This window comes from Choristoneura fumiferana, chromosome 17 (assembly GCF_025370935.1).
Source record: "Choristoneura fumiferana chromosome 17, NRCan_CFum_1, whole genome shotgun sequence".
NCBI lineage: Eukaryota > Metazoa > Arthropoda > Insecta > Lepidoptera > Tortricidae > Choristoneura > Choristoneura fumiferana.
The window spans coordinates 9,146,773-9,164,117 of NC_133488.1; the positions used below are offsets into that span (position 1 = coordinate 9,146,773).

The 17,345-nt window shown below is 39.6% G+C and overlaps 2 protein-coding genes across 2 annotated transcripts; one reads left to right on the plus strand and one right to left on the minus strand.

Moving 5' to 3' along the window:
• Window positions 1-260: 260 nt before the first annotated feature.
• LOC141437310 (mediator of RNA polymerase II transcription subunit 1-like) lies at window positions 261-15,006 on the plus strand. The gene is made up of 15 exons (XM_074100590.1): window positions 261-682; window positions 757-890; window positions 973-1,096; window positions 3,045-3,161; window positions 3,883-4,021; window positions 4,530-4,776; window positions 5,512-5,644; window positions 6,157-6,223; window positions 7,005-7,009; window positions 7,369-7,419; window positions 8,023-8,203; window positions 8,938-9,172; window positions 10,521-10,702; window positions 11,120-11,510; window positions 11,690-15,006. The coding sequence occupies exons 1-15, from the start codon at window positions 524-526 to the stop codon at window positions 14,268-14,270; spliced, it is 4,746 nt and encodes a 1,581-aa protein (XP_073956691.1). The 5' UTR covers window positions 261-523; the 3' UTR covers window positions 14,271-15,006.
• A 384-nt stretch (window positions 15,007-15,390) lies between these two features.
• LOC141436883 (uncharacterized) lies at window positions 15,391-16,320 on the minus strand. Its single transcript, XM_074099981.1, has 2 exons — window positions 16,294-16,320; window positions 15,391-16,078 (listed from the first exon to the last, which is right to left on the minus strand). Exon 2 carries the CDS (start codon window positions 16,071-16,073, stop codon window positions 15,519-15,521), a length of 555 nt encoding a protein of 184 aa, XP_073956082.1. The 5' UTR covers window positions 16,074-16,078; window positions 16,294-16,320; the 3' UTR covers window positions 15,391-15,518.
• Between the last annotated feature and the right edge of the window lie 1,025 nt (window positions 16,321-17,345).

Consider the following 17,345-nt stretch of genomic DNA (forward strand, 5'->3'; position numbering starts at 1 on the left):
CCGCCAGTTAACACTAATCAATGAAACAGCCCTTAAAAGTCGAAACAAACCTCAACAAGCTTGCTTGCTAGTTAACCAAACTTGAAAAACTCCATAGCTCATAACCCTAAATTATGTAAATGTCATAGGACATAGCGTGACTCATATATCGCTATCTCTTTCTTTCTTATGTAATCTGCGTACCTCACTAGCGCTATATCAACGTCAACGTTTTTAAACAACACTTTTTAAATTTTACGGCTTATAGCAAATGGCATCGCGTGAAAATGACAGACGAGTTGCTCAAAGTGAAACCTTTTTTTAATTTTAATTAAGTAAATTCTCTAATTATAAGCTTAGTCCGTGTGCTTTTTAATGGTATAAGGGTCTACAAACGTTTGTCAAGTGTAATTTTCATAAAGTTTGTACAAAATAATAACCAAAACATCCAAGTATCAGATGTTCCATTGTATATCAAGAGTTGTTATCAATAGCAGTTTTATGTATTTTTGTTAGATTGCGTGATAAAGTTTGTTAATAAAAAATGACGGACATCAAAGCCCAAATAATGGCACCTGGAAATGGTCTAGTAGACAAGTCCAAAGAGCTTCAGAAGGAAATTCTTATGGAAAAACTAAGATCTAAAACATCACAGTACAAAAACTTATCTGAGACGTCGAAAGCCGTTCGCATGGCCCTTCTGGTAAGTGCTTAAAAAAAATCTTAAACCTTATTTATGTTGCTTGTGTGTAGTTTTAATGCAAAACTTTTTTATAGGACAAGCGATGGGCAGTGGACAGTCAAGACCGAATGATCCTTCAGAAGTGCTTGGATAGTCTGCAACATTGCATCAAAATCAGCTCTTTACAGAGTCTCATTGAAAGGCTAGAATGTCTTTCAAGACAACTCGGGTCAGTAAAAACACATTAACATAAAAATTATGTACTTGGATACTACCAATCCACTTGTAGTAATTTAATTTTTAATTTTCAGGCTCAAGTTTGTTGTGGGCACTTCAGGGGTAAACCTATTTATATCTTCAGACATGTTCTATCTAGAAATACTTGTAGAATCCTCAGGTTCCGTCAAAGATGTCAAAATTCATCATGAAGGAAAGGTATGGATATTTGTAAGAAAAGTTGTAATATTTTTTTTTATTTGACTGGATGGTAAACAAGCAAGTGGGTCTCCTGTTGGTTAGAGATCACCACCTCCCATAAAGATCTGCAACACCAGGGGTATTGCAGATGCATTGCCAACCTAGAGGCCTAAGATGGGATACCTCAAGTGCCAGTAATTTTGCCGGCTGTCTTACTCTCCACGCCGAAACACAACAGTGCCAACACTTCTGCTTGGGGCTGGATTAGTGAGCAAAATGGTGGTAGCAATCCGGGCGGACCTTGCACAAGGTCCTACCACCTGCAATATGCCATATAATTTTTCCATGATCATTTATTTATGATAAATAGACCCCAGGTTTTTTGTCACAATGACATCACATAAGGGTAGATTGGGGAGTAAATGGAATGGTTTTAATTATTATGGCTATGTAAATGATGATGATGATGATGTGTTTGTGAGAATGGTCCCAAAGACCATCTCACCGTCAAAAAACATCTACGTTCAAAAAAACACCAACAACAAGCGAGTGGACACTAAAACCAAAACTGGTTTAACTTAAACCTAAAGAAATTTTTAATTTGTTATAATTACTAAACTTGTAATATATTTTTTATATAGGTATTAAATTTTAATTTAAAGAAAGAAAATCATTTATTCATTACAACATGGGAAGATGGGTAAAATACTAATAAAAACAAAATACAATAAACATCACATGGTCCCAAATCAACAATCTGCCGGTCTTTCTTTAGGACCATCTTCACACGCATCATCACCATCATCATCATTTACATAGCCGTATTAACGAAAACCGTTCCATTTACTCCCCAAACTACCCTATTGTGACGTCATTGCGACAAAAATCCGGGGTCTAATGATAAATTTATTAGTTTGATCTTAAAATAACCTGAGGTCAAAGTACACAAACAATATCTTGGGAGACAAAGAAACTGCAATAATATTTACTTTGAAATAGGTATTACTAAACTATGTAGTGTGGCCCAGTTATTTTTTTATTTCAATCAAATTTCAGTCACAAGCTAAAAGTATCTGAAAAATGTTTCTGTTGTGGATTGCCTTTGTTGCAAAGAGGAAATTAATGTCTTCACTTCAAGATACTAGATAGTGCTGCGTGTATTAACCATTAAAATTATAAAAAGTCTTAAACACCAGGTAGGGCATATATGTCACTGCTATGACTATGACACATTAATTAAGTGTACAAAAAAGTATGCCTGTGTGTAAGTGTGCCTCTATCATTAACTGACTCACCTAATACATATAAAATTACTATAGAAATTACAGTAAATGAGCATATTAGTTAGTATGGCATGTAATTAAGAATTTGAAGTATAGCTCCTAAAGGTATAGGTATCATTAATTTACTTCTGAATCATTGTTTTATACTGTACATTTTCTTGTAGTGACAAGACAGCAAAACCCCTTTGTTATAGAAGAAAACCTAGGACTTTGAACTATATTGTTTGATGTACATGATATCTCATTCATGATATAACATTTGACAGTAAAAAAATGATAACAGCAAATGTAATTCCAAGTGTTTTAAACTATATTGGCTTCAGGTCAGAGACATTATTACACTAGAAATGACTCTTACCATTGTGAGTGCTCTCATCCATACTACTATTGTAAATGCCAAAGTAACTGTCTGTTCTGTTACCATTTCATGCCTAACCTGCTTAACCGATTTAGATAGCTTGATATTGTGGAAAGGAAAGATTTAGCCCTCATTAATATCATGAATTTTTTTACATCCTCACAGACTAAGGCTCAGGCAACAATTAGTACTTTATCAAGAACAATTTCTACAATAACAAAACTGGTGACTTCTAGGATTTAAGTACTGAATCTGTAAAAAAAAGTTATTATTGAGGTCAAGAAGTTAAAATAACATATTAAAGCTTTGTATTTTATTGTTTTAGATTGAGCAACAAAGCTGTGAAGAGCTTGTAGCATGTATATCCCGAGGAGACTTTGCAGACTTCACAGCTCAATTGGAAGGCCTTACTGCTGTATACCAACTGAATGCAGAGAAAAAAGTAAGCCTTTGTTTACGTAGCAAACAACATTTTCTCAAAAATGTCCATAAAAGTTGCCATTATTCTTTACATATCAGAAAGTTAAGTGCATAGTTTATGGCCAGCGAAAAATTAAATAGTTAAAAAGATTGCAGGCGCGCTAGCCCGACAATAATAAATTAGCGCGCCTGTAATCAGTCACAACTTTTTTTAAAAGTTAAAAAGGCCATGGAAATGTTGGCACAAGTTGTATACAGCCAAATCTAATGGGCGGTATCAGATATTTTGTTGGAACTTCGGACTTTTTTTATTGGGTCTGAAACAGCTTGTGGTGTTTTCGGTGGAAAAATACAGCTGCAGTTTATTTTTAATGAAAAAAGGCGGGAAAGCATAAGAAAAATAATTGGAATAAAATTAAATGTTATGATATATTTTGAGAAAAAGTTTAGTCTATTTCAGAATTATTCATCACTTTTGAGAAAAGCTTTATATTAGTCTCGGCTGGAACAGCAATTGCTCAAAAATTCTCTGTAATCGGCCCCAACTATTGAACATTAAGTTATTAAATAGTTCTAGACTTGCTTTTTCTTTTTAGTTTTCATTAAGTTTTATGAAGGCAGTGAGGTTTTGGTTTTCTAAGTTCATTTTGTACTATTATTATTTTTAAAATTTTGTAAAATCCAATATTTTCAAATTAATTACATACAGTCGCCTTATAATATATATTTTTTACTGTTTATAGGTAAAGTGTAAAGCCTTCAGCGCACTTCAGAGCTTAGAAGAGGACATGTGTACTCTTCGGCAACTACAGAGCTTCATCAAAGATCCATGGGCGCAGGTGCATAAGAGCCCTATTGGCTTCCTACAGAAACGCCGGGGAGGTCAGTTCCAACATATCTCTTTATATTTCAACAGAATATAACCTCTATACCTTAGCATTTAGCATTTACAGTTCTGTAGCACAGTGCACTAGCTAGCTACATTTCCTGATTACAGTCAAAGAAACTGAATCGCGTAGCAGGATGGAACCTTTGTGCCACTGATGCCATACTGGCTGACCTTCCATGCATCTGCCAAAGATATCATACCGAAATTGATTATGCAAAAGTCCCACCCTGGTATGCCATTCAGTTTCCTGGACTGTACCATTTTGACTTAGTGTTCTTAAGGATCCTTTTTTTACAAGTTTTTTTTTTCATATTTGTTAATTTAATTATCTTGCTATTGGTTTGCTTGCTATTAATTCCTTATTACTTAACTTACTTGCTTGTTGCTTAGTGGTCACGAAGTAGGGAGATTTTAGTTCATAATCTTCTCAATTCGAAATCAGTTGATGGCTGGGTGGTTCTGGCCAAGATCCTTTTATAATTTTATCTCTCATATTTTCAGGACACGCAATGCGCCTCACCTACTTCGTATCACCTTACGAACTCCTGGACAAAGACAAAGGACTTCAACCACTGACAGTTGAGCTGCTTACTCTAGGGAAGCCGTCGGGCTCAAGCGGCCTCGCTTCACTGGTTGCTCCGTCCCATACACTGATAGGCCATTCAGCTACTGTCCTTCTGGAAAGTTCTTCAGCTAACAAATTGCAGTTGGCACCAATTATTTCGAATGGCCAGAGATCAGGGAAAGGGTAAGCCATAATAATTTTATTTAATCTATTTTTATGTAATTTTCAATTTTTATTTAAGATTAATGAAGCAACATGTCAATTTTGGTATTGCAAATTATTTCTAATTTTTGCGAGAAAATAAAAGATAGCTTTTACGACAGTAATCTATATGATATAACATGAATGAAGAAAAAACCTACTTATACTATATGGTGTACATTGTTTTGAACGTTAAAGAGACCAAAAACATAACTTTTGCGTTAAAACATTCTGTAAATCTGCCCCATTTCGCACATAAATTAATAAAACTGAAATCAGTGTGAGCCTGGATTCATCTATCTACTTAGTGACAGGCCGTAGGTCAAACCCACGTAAATCCAAATAAATAAGAATGCGTACATACTATGTCTGGAAAAGGGCTAACCCAGTGGTCGGCAACGCCCGCGTGCGGACCGAGACCTATCTCCTTGCGGCCCGCGAATGTTTTGTATTATAACTTATAGTAAGTACCTAACTACAATAGATAGGATAGGATACCTGCCAAGAGCGCAGCACAAGGTATCGCCAATATTTGGAAGAATTATATTTTTTCTTTTTGAAATAAAACTTTTACTCGCAAATGTGATGAAAAACATTGTATGTCGCACGGGCGGTACTAGAATTACGAACATCGACTCATTAAAGCTCTCATTCTTCGACTTCGGGCTTCTAATAGACTTTCGTTCGTAATTCCTTATTACACAAAGTACTATTCAGGTCAAGCGGCCCCGTGTACGCACAGTTGGTACCCCAGAACAGTGCGATGCTGCCCGCGAGCTTCACTCTCAAGCTCTCACAGCCGATGCCACTCTGCACCGGTCTGGCCAAACAGATCCATGCCACTACTGAGGTATACATAGACTTACCATTCTGATTGTGAATTCACTAACTACGCGCAAACTTTAACAACCCTGTTCCCGGCCACCGGGAATTTAGATACACTACAACAAAATGAATCATAGTTTTATATTGTTTGCCTATGGGGGATTCATTTTATAACTAATAATATTTGTAACTATTTCAATTGATTTTGTCCCATATTATAAATTTAGCAAGGTCGCTCATTTATGTATACATATATGTAGCCGCTCTAATGCAATATGAAACACCTCACTCGAATGTTACAAGTTGACTAGATTAGCATTCAGATTTTATAGTATTGATTCAAATATGAAATTCAAATTAATTAGCTAGCCGGAAGTGCTTGACTCGATTGTAAATACAATTAACCTAAAACTGAGATCGTCTTTTGTATGTGTGACTTTAGCATTTTTCGAAGCAACTTCAACTGTACTTCCAATCTTCTTTCAGTACCAGATAGCTAGGTGTAGGTTAAAAAGTTACTAAATGGTGGTTTTTCAGGTGGAAATCGCTGGTGACTGGACGGACACAAAGCCTTTGCTGGGGCTAGTGGCTCAGCAAGCTTACGGTTATATAAGCTTCTACTAGCACATGTGTGTTTTTATTTTCAGACTTTTTTTGCGTATTCTGGAAGATCGCTTATTGGTGGCTATGACGGATCCATGGTTCTCCAAGATTTAATTTTTATTTATTTATTTTTTGGACTGCCTCACCTACTTTATCACTAGGTTCATTTTGTCATAGTTGTCTCTTACTCAGTGAAGCCGTCTGGCTCAAAGGCCTCGCTTCAGTAGCTCCTACACGGCCATTCAGCTACTGTCCTTCTGGATCCTTCAAAGCAAACACCATTTATTGCGTAGGGAAAAATTGCGTTATAATTTGGACTTTTCTTCTGGATTTAACAAATGTCCAATTTCTGAGGGTCTATTTTTTCAAGTTTGGTTTTTATTTAGAATGAAGCACATGACTTGTTTGTCATGGTATAGCATTAATCTAATTGCATATGTAGTGTGACATGTTTCACATTAGGAGACCAAAAATAACACGTGTTAAAACATTCTAATGTGACATATTATGTCTGGAAGTAGGGACCATCTATCTCTTCCCCGCGAATGTTTTGTATTATCCTTATATTAGGATAGGATAAGACCCACAATAGCAATATCGGAAGAATTCTATTTTTTTTTGAAATGAAAATTTTATCGTAGGCTAGGTACGACTCATTAAAGCCCTCATTTGGCGCTTCATATTTCGTTTGTAATTCCTTATTACACAAAGTACTATTCAGGCAGCGGCCCGTGTACGAACAGTTGGTACCCCAAAATGCTTTAAAGCTTAGAGATGTTCAGTCAAGGTTACACATTTACCAAAACTGCTGAGCTTAGGCGCATTCGGTGCCACTACTGAGTTACATTTTTGCCTTTCTGTTTGCATATATATTATATTAATAATATTGTTCCATTTTGAATTTTATAAATTTGAATACCTTATACTAATGCAAATGCATTATAACATAATATTTACAACTATTTAAATTGATTTTATAGTATATTATTTATCAAATTCAAATTAATTAGCTAGCCGGAAGTGCTTACTGATTGAAACAATTCCTCTGAAGATCGTCTTTTGTATGTTGACTTTAGCATTTTTCGTTACCTGATCTTTGAAAAGTTACTAAATGTGTTTTTTGGTCGCGACTGGACGGACTTTCAGGTTTTCACGCGGGTAAATATAGAGCTGAATCTGAGCAAAGGACTGTTTGTGGTAAGCACTTGCTGTGTGTTTTTATTTTAAAAACAGACTTGTTTTTGCGTGTTCTGATTATTGAAGACTGGCTCTTGCCCGCGTCTTCGCTCGCGTTAAATTTGGGGTAACAATAAATTTAGAACCTTTAACATTAAGAGTTAGGCCATTGGTGTCTTGGAGAAATTAACTTCATTTGACCTATTGAAAGTTGAATGTTCTCTTAAGATTAACGGAAAGCAATGTATGGGTAGTTCTACGAGCATTTCAACCGCCATCAGTTTCCTGTCGCATACATTGAAGAAATGAGAGACTGTAAAGCTCCGTTCCTACCAATAATGTGCGAGGATGTGTTGCGAGGAATGTCTTTCATGAAATCTGTTTCCCCCTGAGCTAGCGATCTGAGCTGTGCGGGGCAAGGTAAATGAAGCGTTTGATGAAAAACACATTCCTCGCAACACATTATTGGTAGAAACGCAGCATAAGCAAGAAATTTTAATGAATTTCGTACCGCATGCACTTCCATTCTACCCGACTCGTTTCTTCACTATAAGCGATAGGCAACTGATAGCGGTTGAGACGCATGTAGAACTACCCATATATAGATTTGGTAACTGTCCACAGAGCCTGCCGGAGCAGACGCAGTGCTACTTCATATGCGAGTCGGGAGCGCTGGCGGGGCGGGTCGTGAAGAGCGTGCCGTTCACCCACCCGTCGCACGTGCCGGCCCTGTTGGCGGCGCTGCGACAACAGGCGCTGTTCAATGCGCTGCTGGCGAGCTGCGTGCGCCCGCAGCCGCGACACGGTGAGAGATGACGTCACTACGTACAGACAAACATTTGGGTCAATCCACTTTTTAGTCTAACTTGTTACCATGGTAACGAGCCTTGAATTACTTTTTTAAAATATGAGTTTATCCTCCTGCCTACCAAAGGTACTTTTTTGGAATAATTTTTTGAAACTTACAAATTATATTGCTTAGAGCTTATGATGTTCAGGAAAAATAGAGGAAAAGAACTAGTTTTTCACTATGTACTTTACAAAGGCCATCAGTGTCCAATTATAAGTATTTCTTATGTCATTCCCAGAGGAAGGATGTAGGTACGACGATAAGGGGTAGAAATCAAGTAAAAGTTAGTTGTGACATTTTTAAGGCAATTCCTTAATGGTTCATCTCCTAATCATACTAATGGTATGAATTTAAACATTTTTCTAACAAAGTGTATCACTGATGTCTTCTGACTCAGGAGTCCTGACTGTCCTGAGTGACGGGACAGAATAACGTACACTAAATAGTTGATTGACCCGCGTCTGTCTGTCTATTTGTGACATCGTAGGTCTCAAACTGATGGACCGATTTCGATGCAGTTTTTTTTTCATGTGAAAACGTGTTCCCTTGCGGTGGTTCTTAGCTATGTTTCATTAAAATCGGTTTAGCCGTTTTTGAGATATGGAACTTTAAAATGACAATGTCGGGGTTTTTTAATTTTATTAAGTTAGGTTAATCTAACTGTAACTGACTTGCCTTGTTATTCCCAGCACTGGACCTAGAGAACGTAATAATGTTCGAAGTGAGCGCCCTGACGTGGCAGCACATCTCCATATCCCTGGAGCACCCGATTGAGGAGAGCCTGGCGACGGTGGAACTGGAGTTGTCCGACGCGGCCGCGCCCCGCGCCTCAGTCTATACCCTGGGCGTGCCGGCTAGGGAACACGTCGATGATTACATCAGCAGGGTGCTGCAGAAGACTCACTCTATACCTATCACGCTTAGGTGAGTTGCGTTGTCAAAAACCATATAATTATGTCATGTCATCTTAGTCGATATCTTCGCTTACTATCAGGCGTGATTGTGGTCAAACGCAAGCCTATTTTTGTGTAAAAAAAAATGTCCGGCCTATGCACAAGTGTAGTGCGTCTTATAGTGCGTAATGGTTTTCCATCGATTTTTTATCGGAATAGTTCGTATTTACTCATATCATGCCGTCTCAATGAGGGCTATCGCGTGTGAATTCGCCGCTAGAGGCGCTAGTGTAGCGTGAGGTCACCGAAATGTCAAATCTCATAGTTTTTGGGTTGAGCTACGCGGGTTTATTTATAATTAGAATAATTTTGAGAATATTTTGCATTACCTTAAATTAATGATGGCAATTATGCGTTACGGAGCAATGAATGTCTGTGTTTTGAGACAGTTTTGTCTTTCGGAAACTTTTGTCCTCCCTTTTTTTCCGAACAAAACGGGACTACGCAACACTGTGGTTGCTCGATATTTTTATGGTACGGTTTTAAGGTGTATTAAATATGATTTTAATCTAAACTTTGTTTTTACGCCCGTAATAACAGACTTTGAATGCCACACTTAAAAACCTCACGCAACAGTGGCGCCATCTAGAAAGACAAAAAACGATAGCCCTCATTAGGTTCAGTATCTAGGATAAGTACTATCCGTACATTTTTCATTTTGAGATTAGACACTAAATGATCCATGTTAATTTAATACTTCGGGCGTCGTCGTATTCCGAAGAGACACCAGCTCCAATATCTGACACAACAACGTGTGCATGAATATCTGATAACTCTGATAAGACTCTATTTCTAGGGCCGGTACGTAGGAGGTGTCAAATATTTTTGCACGCTCCACTGTGGCAAATATCAATGCAGACGACTGTACAGTCAACTACAAAGCTGATCGATGCGGCCAAAATTACAAACATATGTATACGCGACTTTATCGTCTAAACATTAAGGTCGTATATACATATTTTAACTTTGGACCTGTCAATATCTTTGTAGATAACTCTATAAACCGGGACCTATGAGATTTCCTTTTTTTCTATTCAGTGCTTTAAGTGGACCACCAGACCTTGACAAGACGCCCAAGTTTCCATGCCGAAGTCAGGCGAAGAAGACACGCTACGTGAACCAAAACGTCAGTTTTGTCTTTCTGGCCTGAGGTCTTATTGTTTAACGCACTTGGCATCACAATCGTTTCCACCATTTCTTTCCGTCACATGGTGTAGGATGAAAGCAGAAAGAGATGGTGAATGCGATCGCGAACATCAGCACGTTAAATAATACGGCCTCTGGATTGCCTTGAAACTAACCTGTTTCAATCTTAACAGGTCACTGACGAAGATCTGGGAGCGGGAAGCTGCGACGAAGCATATGAACGGCGGTTACTCTGCGTTGGACTCAAATTTTAGCTGCGGCCTGGGGGGCCTCGATCCCGGGGGCGACCATGTCAAGCGCGAGCCCGGCTCGCGGGCGCTCTACCCCACCAGTGTCAACCATCCGCACCAGGGAGGTCAGTCTTCAGGCACCTTACAATTAGCCACGGGGGCGGGACTCAAACTATCTGTATTCCGAATTTTATCTAAATCGGTTCAGCGGTTTCGACGTAATGAAGTAACAAACAAACCAACAAACAAACAGACTTACAAACTTTCGCATTTATAATATTAGTAGGATAGTGGGATGTTGACTTTAGAAAAAATATGAATATTTCGGAAGGTGATTGAGTTAGTTTGACTGAACACAACTGTAAATGTTTATCAGGACTTTTAATTATGGTTCACAAAATGTGTCTATACATTGGTCCATATTCATAGTGTACGGCGTCAAAAGCGTGACAGTTGTTTAAAGAGTTCAGTAAAACTAGCCCAGCCGTCGTCTTTATGAAATAAAAGATGAATTACACGAATAACTTGCATCTCCCTTCCAGGTGCATACCTTTCGGACCAACAGCAGCACCATCTCTCCATGATGTGTCAGGATGACAAAAGCCAAGCGGACGATCGGAAGTCAAAGAAACGGAAATCAGACTCCGACCCCTGGCACACGGGGCCCAAGAAAGGCAAGCCTGGCAACATGGGGGAAATGCAGGACTCAGATAGCGAAAGCGAGAATTCCGAATACGTGAACGAGGATGATAATACTATGAATAGTAATTCCACTAACGACGAGGAAGAGCAGTCGTCGGTGTCCCAGACTGGGTTCGCGTCGGATGTGGAGATGTCGGGCATTGATGCAACTGACGCGTTGGGCGCGGCGGATCTTAGGCCGTCGTCTGATCAGGACAACTCGAATGATGGCGACGTTGAGGATATTATCAGGTTTGTTCTATTGGTTAATAGTCGGATGTTATGATATTGTGTCGTGAACTTTGAACATGGTATTAATTTATAGTACTTAGTAGTTGTCTTTTCAAAAACTGACTCTCAGTTGTAGAAAATAGTGCCTGAAAAAATATTGAGCTGTAAAATTGTTGTAACACTTCGGTTTTTATTTTCAGGAATTCTTTTCACAAGTCTGAGCACAAACGGCAAAAGTTGAAAAGCAAAGAGGAGAATCGGAGCCGGAGTGCGTCGTCTCTCCTCCTCGATCTGACGGAAGGCAAGTCCTACATGCCGTCCTCCGTTAGTATCACCCCTATAGGTGCCGCCCCCGCGCCCGCCGCGCCCGCTAGCCTGTCGTCCATGCTGTGCCTCGACCGCCGCCCGGGCATAGAGATCATACCCATCACCGCCGCGCCGCCTGCCGCTCTACCCAGCTCTATAACAATCACACCCATCACCTCCTCACAACTCAAGACTCTCGACATACGATCTGACAAGAAATCCAGTAGATCTGAGGAACGCAGCAAGGATAAGAAGAAGAAACGCCGACGCGATGACTCTATGGGACCGCCGGAGAAAGTTCCACCCAAGCAGGATCCACTCACCAAACCGGTGTCGGTCAGTATCAAGCCGACAGACGGATCCCCCATGCGCCCTACTTCCCCAAACTCGCTGCTCCGAAAATTTAGCCCGAGTCCCACCCACGGTAGGTCAGTCTCTATAACTAAGTCGCCCAGCCCCAGCACCGTGAAAAGCATGGGTAAACCATCGGGAACTTCGAGCCATCACAGCAGCCCGAGGCACTCGCCCGTCCAGAATAGCCCAAAACACTTGTCTGGATATTCGAGTCCAAAAAACCACAGCATCTCCTCCCCTAAGCACAGCTCATCGGGGTCGGGAAAACCGAGCATGTCAGCGCTCAAGTCTGCTACGAGTGGTTCCCCTTCGGGAAAATCTGGGACTACGGGTTACGATCTGTCCAAGAAAATCTCAAAAGACAACTACGGCTCCGGATCGTCGACTTCTAGGGACAAGGAGAAGAAACATTCCGGTCTGTCTTTTTCTAGCTCCGGTAGAAGTAGTCCTAAGTTAAAAAACCCTATGAAACTCAAAGCACTTGAGATAACCCCAATTACCTGTGATACTCCCTTGAATGAGCCTCTGATATCCCCACCGAACATCGAAGTGAATAAGTCAAACGCTCCTAGCCAAGCTCGCAATAGAAAAGGCTCCCTCAGTGCCGTGATAGACAAACTAAAATCCGCTCAGCATTGCGGCACGGAATCCGAATTAGGTGGTAGCAAATCTAGCTCCTCTAGTAGTTCTAGTAAATTCTCAGAATCTAAAAGCAGTTCAAGTAGCAGTAGTAAAACCAGCGAAAATAAAAATCAGGAGTACATGGTCAAACCTAGTCTAGACGGAATGAAAATCACCATAAACAAAACGCGTACGAAAGACTCTTCGAGCAGTAGCTCCAAGTTGAGCTACAGCAGCTCTAGCTCGACCAAACAGTCGTCCCCGCAACTCACACCTCCGAGTCAAGGTTCCCCTAAAACTCACACCGGACTTAAACCCGGAGTCTTGAGCGGCCCAGCATCCAAGAAAACACAAGTGATGCAATCATCCAAGTCTGGCAACGTGACGCCAGGCTCGACCCCGCCCAAAGCCAGCACAAGCCCTTCCGAATCCTCGAACAGCGCCGGCGGCGTGCCCAAAGTGCCTTATTCTAAGTCTTCCAGCTCTAGTGCTGGCATGAATTTATCAAAATCAGCTTCTAAAACTAGTTCAGGTTCCCCTAAAAGCGGCAACACTGATATCGCCAAGATTATCAGAGACCGCGAGCGGGAGAAAGCTCGAACGAAACTCGTGAGCAACTCCGACAAGTCGATTTTTTCAGCCAAATCTGAACGTCACTCTAGCCCGAGCAGTTCTAGAGACGATGTCGACGGAGATAGGTTTAAAGCTTCCGCTAAAGATACTAACTTTTTAGTGGAAGGTTTGATAAAACCTCTCGACACCAGTAAATTCCAAATACCAAAACTAAAAAACCAGAGCACCCCAGATAAGAACAGTCCGGTTTCACAATATGACAATCGCTCCTTAGTTAACGATTTCGCTCGTACTTTAGACCAAAATAAGTATCCATTTCCCCACTACGACAATCCTAACGCCAGGACCCCTGAGGCTATGCAAAAGTCGGCTTATCCACTAAATGTTCCCAAGCCACTACTAAACATGGGCTCTTTAAGTCCCAAAACTGTTACCCCCGGTAAAATGGACCAATCCGAAAGACCTATAGAATATTCTAAAGCTGTATCCGATAGTATATCAAAAGGAGAGAGCCCGCAGCGCATTAAAGACGAATCGAAAGATTACGCGGGGTCCTTTCCGTTGTTGCCGTTGGATTTTAAAACTGATATTGCTAAGGGGTTTGCAGCCCCGAAAGGTAGTTTAGAAGATAGGAAGGGGGCGGATTCTTGTATGAAGCCGCCGGCAAGCGGGGCCATAGCGAGAAGTGGAGCGACGACGCCGCAGGAAGCTGCAGAAATGTTATTAGATTTCTCGTCGTCATCTGGTAGTAAAGTGTCGGGAATGGTGGCGGTCCGGCCCGTTTACCCCGCTTCACCTGCTCTGGCACTTCAACTGGCCAAAAGCCCAGCTCCGTCTCCTCTTGTGGCTCCTTCACCCCACTCTAATTCCCCTTGTATCACCGACGATGAACTAATGGACGAAGCGCTCGTCGGTCCCGGAAAATGAACGCTTTCAATGTAAAGTCGAAGCCTCCATGCGAATTTTATCTTATGACTGTTGATTTTGAGGTATGACTGAATACTTGCAGCAGTTTAGCAAAAATGATACAGTGCCCATTTTAACAAAAAAAAATAGAGAATTCAGTAAACAACCAAGTCTATGTTGCCATAAGTTAACTAAATATACCTTAATAAATTTCACAAATATAACCATTTTGCTAAACTGCTTTTACTCAGCAAAAATGTTACTTTTAAGATTTTAATAAATCAATTATTGTTTTTCTTTGTAATTTATGATAAAATGAGGTTATATTTATTTAATAAAAAAATTCATGAAATGAGATTGTATGCTTCTCTTGATGAAAGTTAGGTTTATTATGTGTTTTAATGTCGTAGGAACCATACCAAGACATTTTTTGTGATTCGCGTATGTAGATTAAGTACATATTTTTTATTCATAAATTAACTTAATTTGCTGTTTCATGCATTTTTATCAATGAATTTGTGACTGTCCCATGTGAATGTCAATACAAAAGAACCACTTAATGATACTGAAACACAACTAGTGTAGGTTCATCATTTTCTAAAGTAAGGGTCGTTATAGCGAGCAAATTAAGTTAGCGTTCTGTGTACATACTTTATAAACCAATTATAATATATTACGATGTAATAATTAATAATTATACGGTATTGGATGCTTATAAAATGGAAAAGATTTTTAGAAATAAAACTCAATAATTTACTGTTTTTCGTTTTTGTGCACGCCTCATCCAGAAAATAAGGACTATTCCCAGTTTTTCGTACCCCTTTGCTGTCGCTACGAACTACAGGAATGTTTTTCCAACTTGTTCGCACTACGGACAAGTGGAAAAAAGTCCTAGTTGTTCGCTGTGCGACAACCCGAATGCAATGGAAAATGGAAATTTTCTATTGGGTACATAGCACAATCAAAAGTATTCTTTATTAAAGTAAATCTTCATGGCATTGACTTCATTTTGGTATTTGCCATTAGGGATTGGTTAACTTTTATCGATAAAACGTGTTAAAATCGTGTTCGTTTTGAAACAAATATTTACTTACATGTTTTAGGTACGAGTATGAGTTTAGTTGGTAATAAAACCAATATAACGGTAAAAATATTTTTATTTCTCATAATTTACATAATATTTAATAAATTAATGAATAAGAATCATTTATTTTCTATTCACAAAAACACATGACATTATTATGGCAAGAATAAACTTATAAAAAATAACTAATAAAATATCGGTCTGGGGTAATAGTAGGTATGGTACGGGTAGAAATAGAATCGCCTATACGGGTTTCTTATAAAATGGCGCGGAGTCGAAAACCGCCTTCGCGCCTTTTGCCTGTGTCTCTTAAAGAGAGGAACGGGAGCAAAACTTGCTGCCATGGCCATCATTTCATCTCTATAGCTGGCTGGCACGTTACTCCTGAAGAAGTCATCTTTTTCTGGCACTGAATAAGCGAAATCTGTGTTATAAATTTTCGAAGGTCCAAAAAATTTCGTACTCACTGGATTATCTGCTAAATCCTCAGAGTTTTCTTCAATCGCAATACTGACTTCGCTCACTTTGTCATCGTCAAACAGTTCTTTATCAACAATTGAATCAGCGTCCACACCCTTTTGTTCCGATACATTGTTTAACGTTTTTTCAGTTTCTTCATTATGTTTGGTTTCTGAATCACTATGCGATGTTTTGTTATTGCTGTCTGTTTGTTTTGGAATGGCATTTGCGTACGCACCGACGAGCCCCAGTGATAACAGTAAAATTACTAGGTTTCTCATTTTTTCTGTAAAAATAAAAATTACTTGATGATTGCTGCGATTGTAAAATGAATGTGAAAACGTTTTGTGCCTGATAGTTCTTTTATTGCCTAGGATTTGGGTCGAAGAAAGGCGACCGTTACTACCGACACAGATTTAATGTTTGGGAAAATTATCAAGTCCTTGAATTTAGTAGAAAGTGATGCTTTTGTAGGAAACTAGTAAATATGACTAATCTCACTGTTAACAGTAGACCGGCTGCGAGTGATAGTCGTGACACAAGTTAACAATAGGATAATCTATAGATAATAATTATTATAGGGACTAGAAAATTTTTTATATACTTTCGAAATTAATCTACTATTTAGCTACTGTCGCTGGATTTAGGGTGACGGCACCAATCATGGACATGTTAAGCACAGTAGTGGATACTAAGGATTTAATGCCTTATAGCTCACCATTCATGAACTTAACCAGTTATGATAATCAGTTATCTTCACAAAAGTGTTATTAGTTTTAGAAAAAGTAGCGTCCGTTTCTTAATATTGATAGCGGAAAAAATATTCCATTATTGGTTCCTGTCCATGACTGGTGCCCTCTAGGATTTTTAGATTTCGCTGAATATTCACGTGTACTTATAGATAAGTAGCTACTGCATCTATTTGACTCGAATCAACGAAATTGATATGTGTCTAAAAACTAAGATAAGAAAACAGAAATCGTGAATTTGATACCTATTTAAAGATTAGAAAAATGAAAACTATGTGTTACCTACATATACCAAACGTACTTTAACTTACCCCATAGTATCTATACTGCGGGCAGGGTCTCCGCTGCAATTCTCGAGCCTGGGCATTCCTCCTTTGCGCCCGCGCCTGTTGACGCCGTTCTTTCAGCAACTTCATCGTAAACCGCGGCAGGAACGGGTTCTGAGCAGCGGCGGTTTCCATCATTTCCTCCTCTGGTTTCACTTGTACTCCCTTCGACTCATCAGTAGGCTTTGCTTGAGCAAATGCGATAAAAACAGCGATTAGGATGAAGAGGAATACTTTGTAAGCCATTTTTAAATCGTAGTCTTTGAGCTCGGGTTCTATTGGTGGCGACGGCTAATCCCGATGTAACCCGGCCGGAGGCCGTGACCATGTTTTATAGGGAGCGTGTGTTTGCGTGTTCGGGTGACACACATTGGATGCATCTGTTCACCGTAAAGTTGTAGGAAGCGTAACGGGTCATACGGTGGTCATTCGGCCATTTCCAATTAACACGTCCACGAAACGGTATGTATAGGCCAGA

Coding starts and splice junctions, on each gene's coding strand:
- LOC141437310 (XM_074100590.1), top strand. CDS start 524: ATGACGGACATCAAAGCCCAAATAATGGCACCTGGAAATGGTCTAGTA. Junction 9,173..10,520: donor TCTATACCTATCACGCTTAG/GTGAGTTGCGTT, acceptor CAATCTTAACAG/GTCACTGACGAAGATCTGGG. Junction 10,703..11,119: donor CAACCATCCGCACCAGGGAG/GTCAGTCTTCAG, acceptor TCTCCCTTCCAG/GTGCATACCTTTCGGACCAA.
- LOC141436883 (XM_074099981.1), bottom strand. CDS start 16,073: ATGAGAAACCTAGTAATTTTACTGTTATCACTGGGGCTCGTCGGTGCG.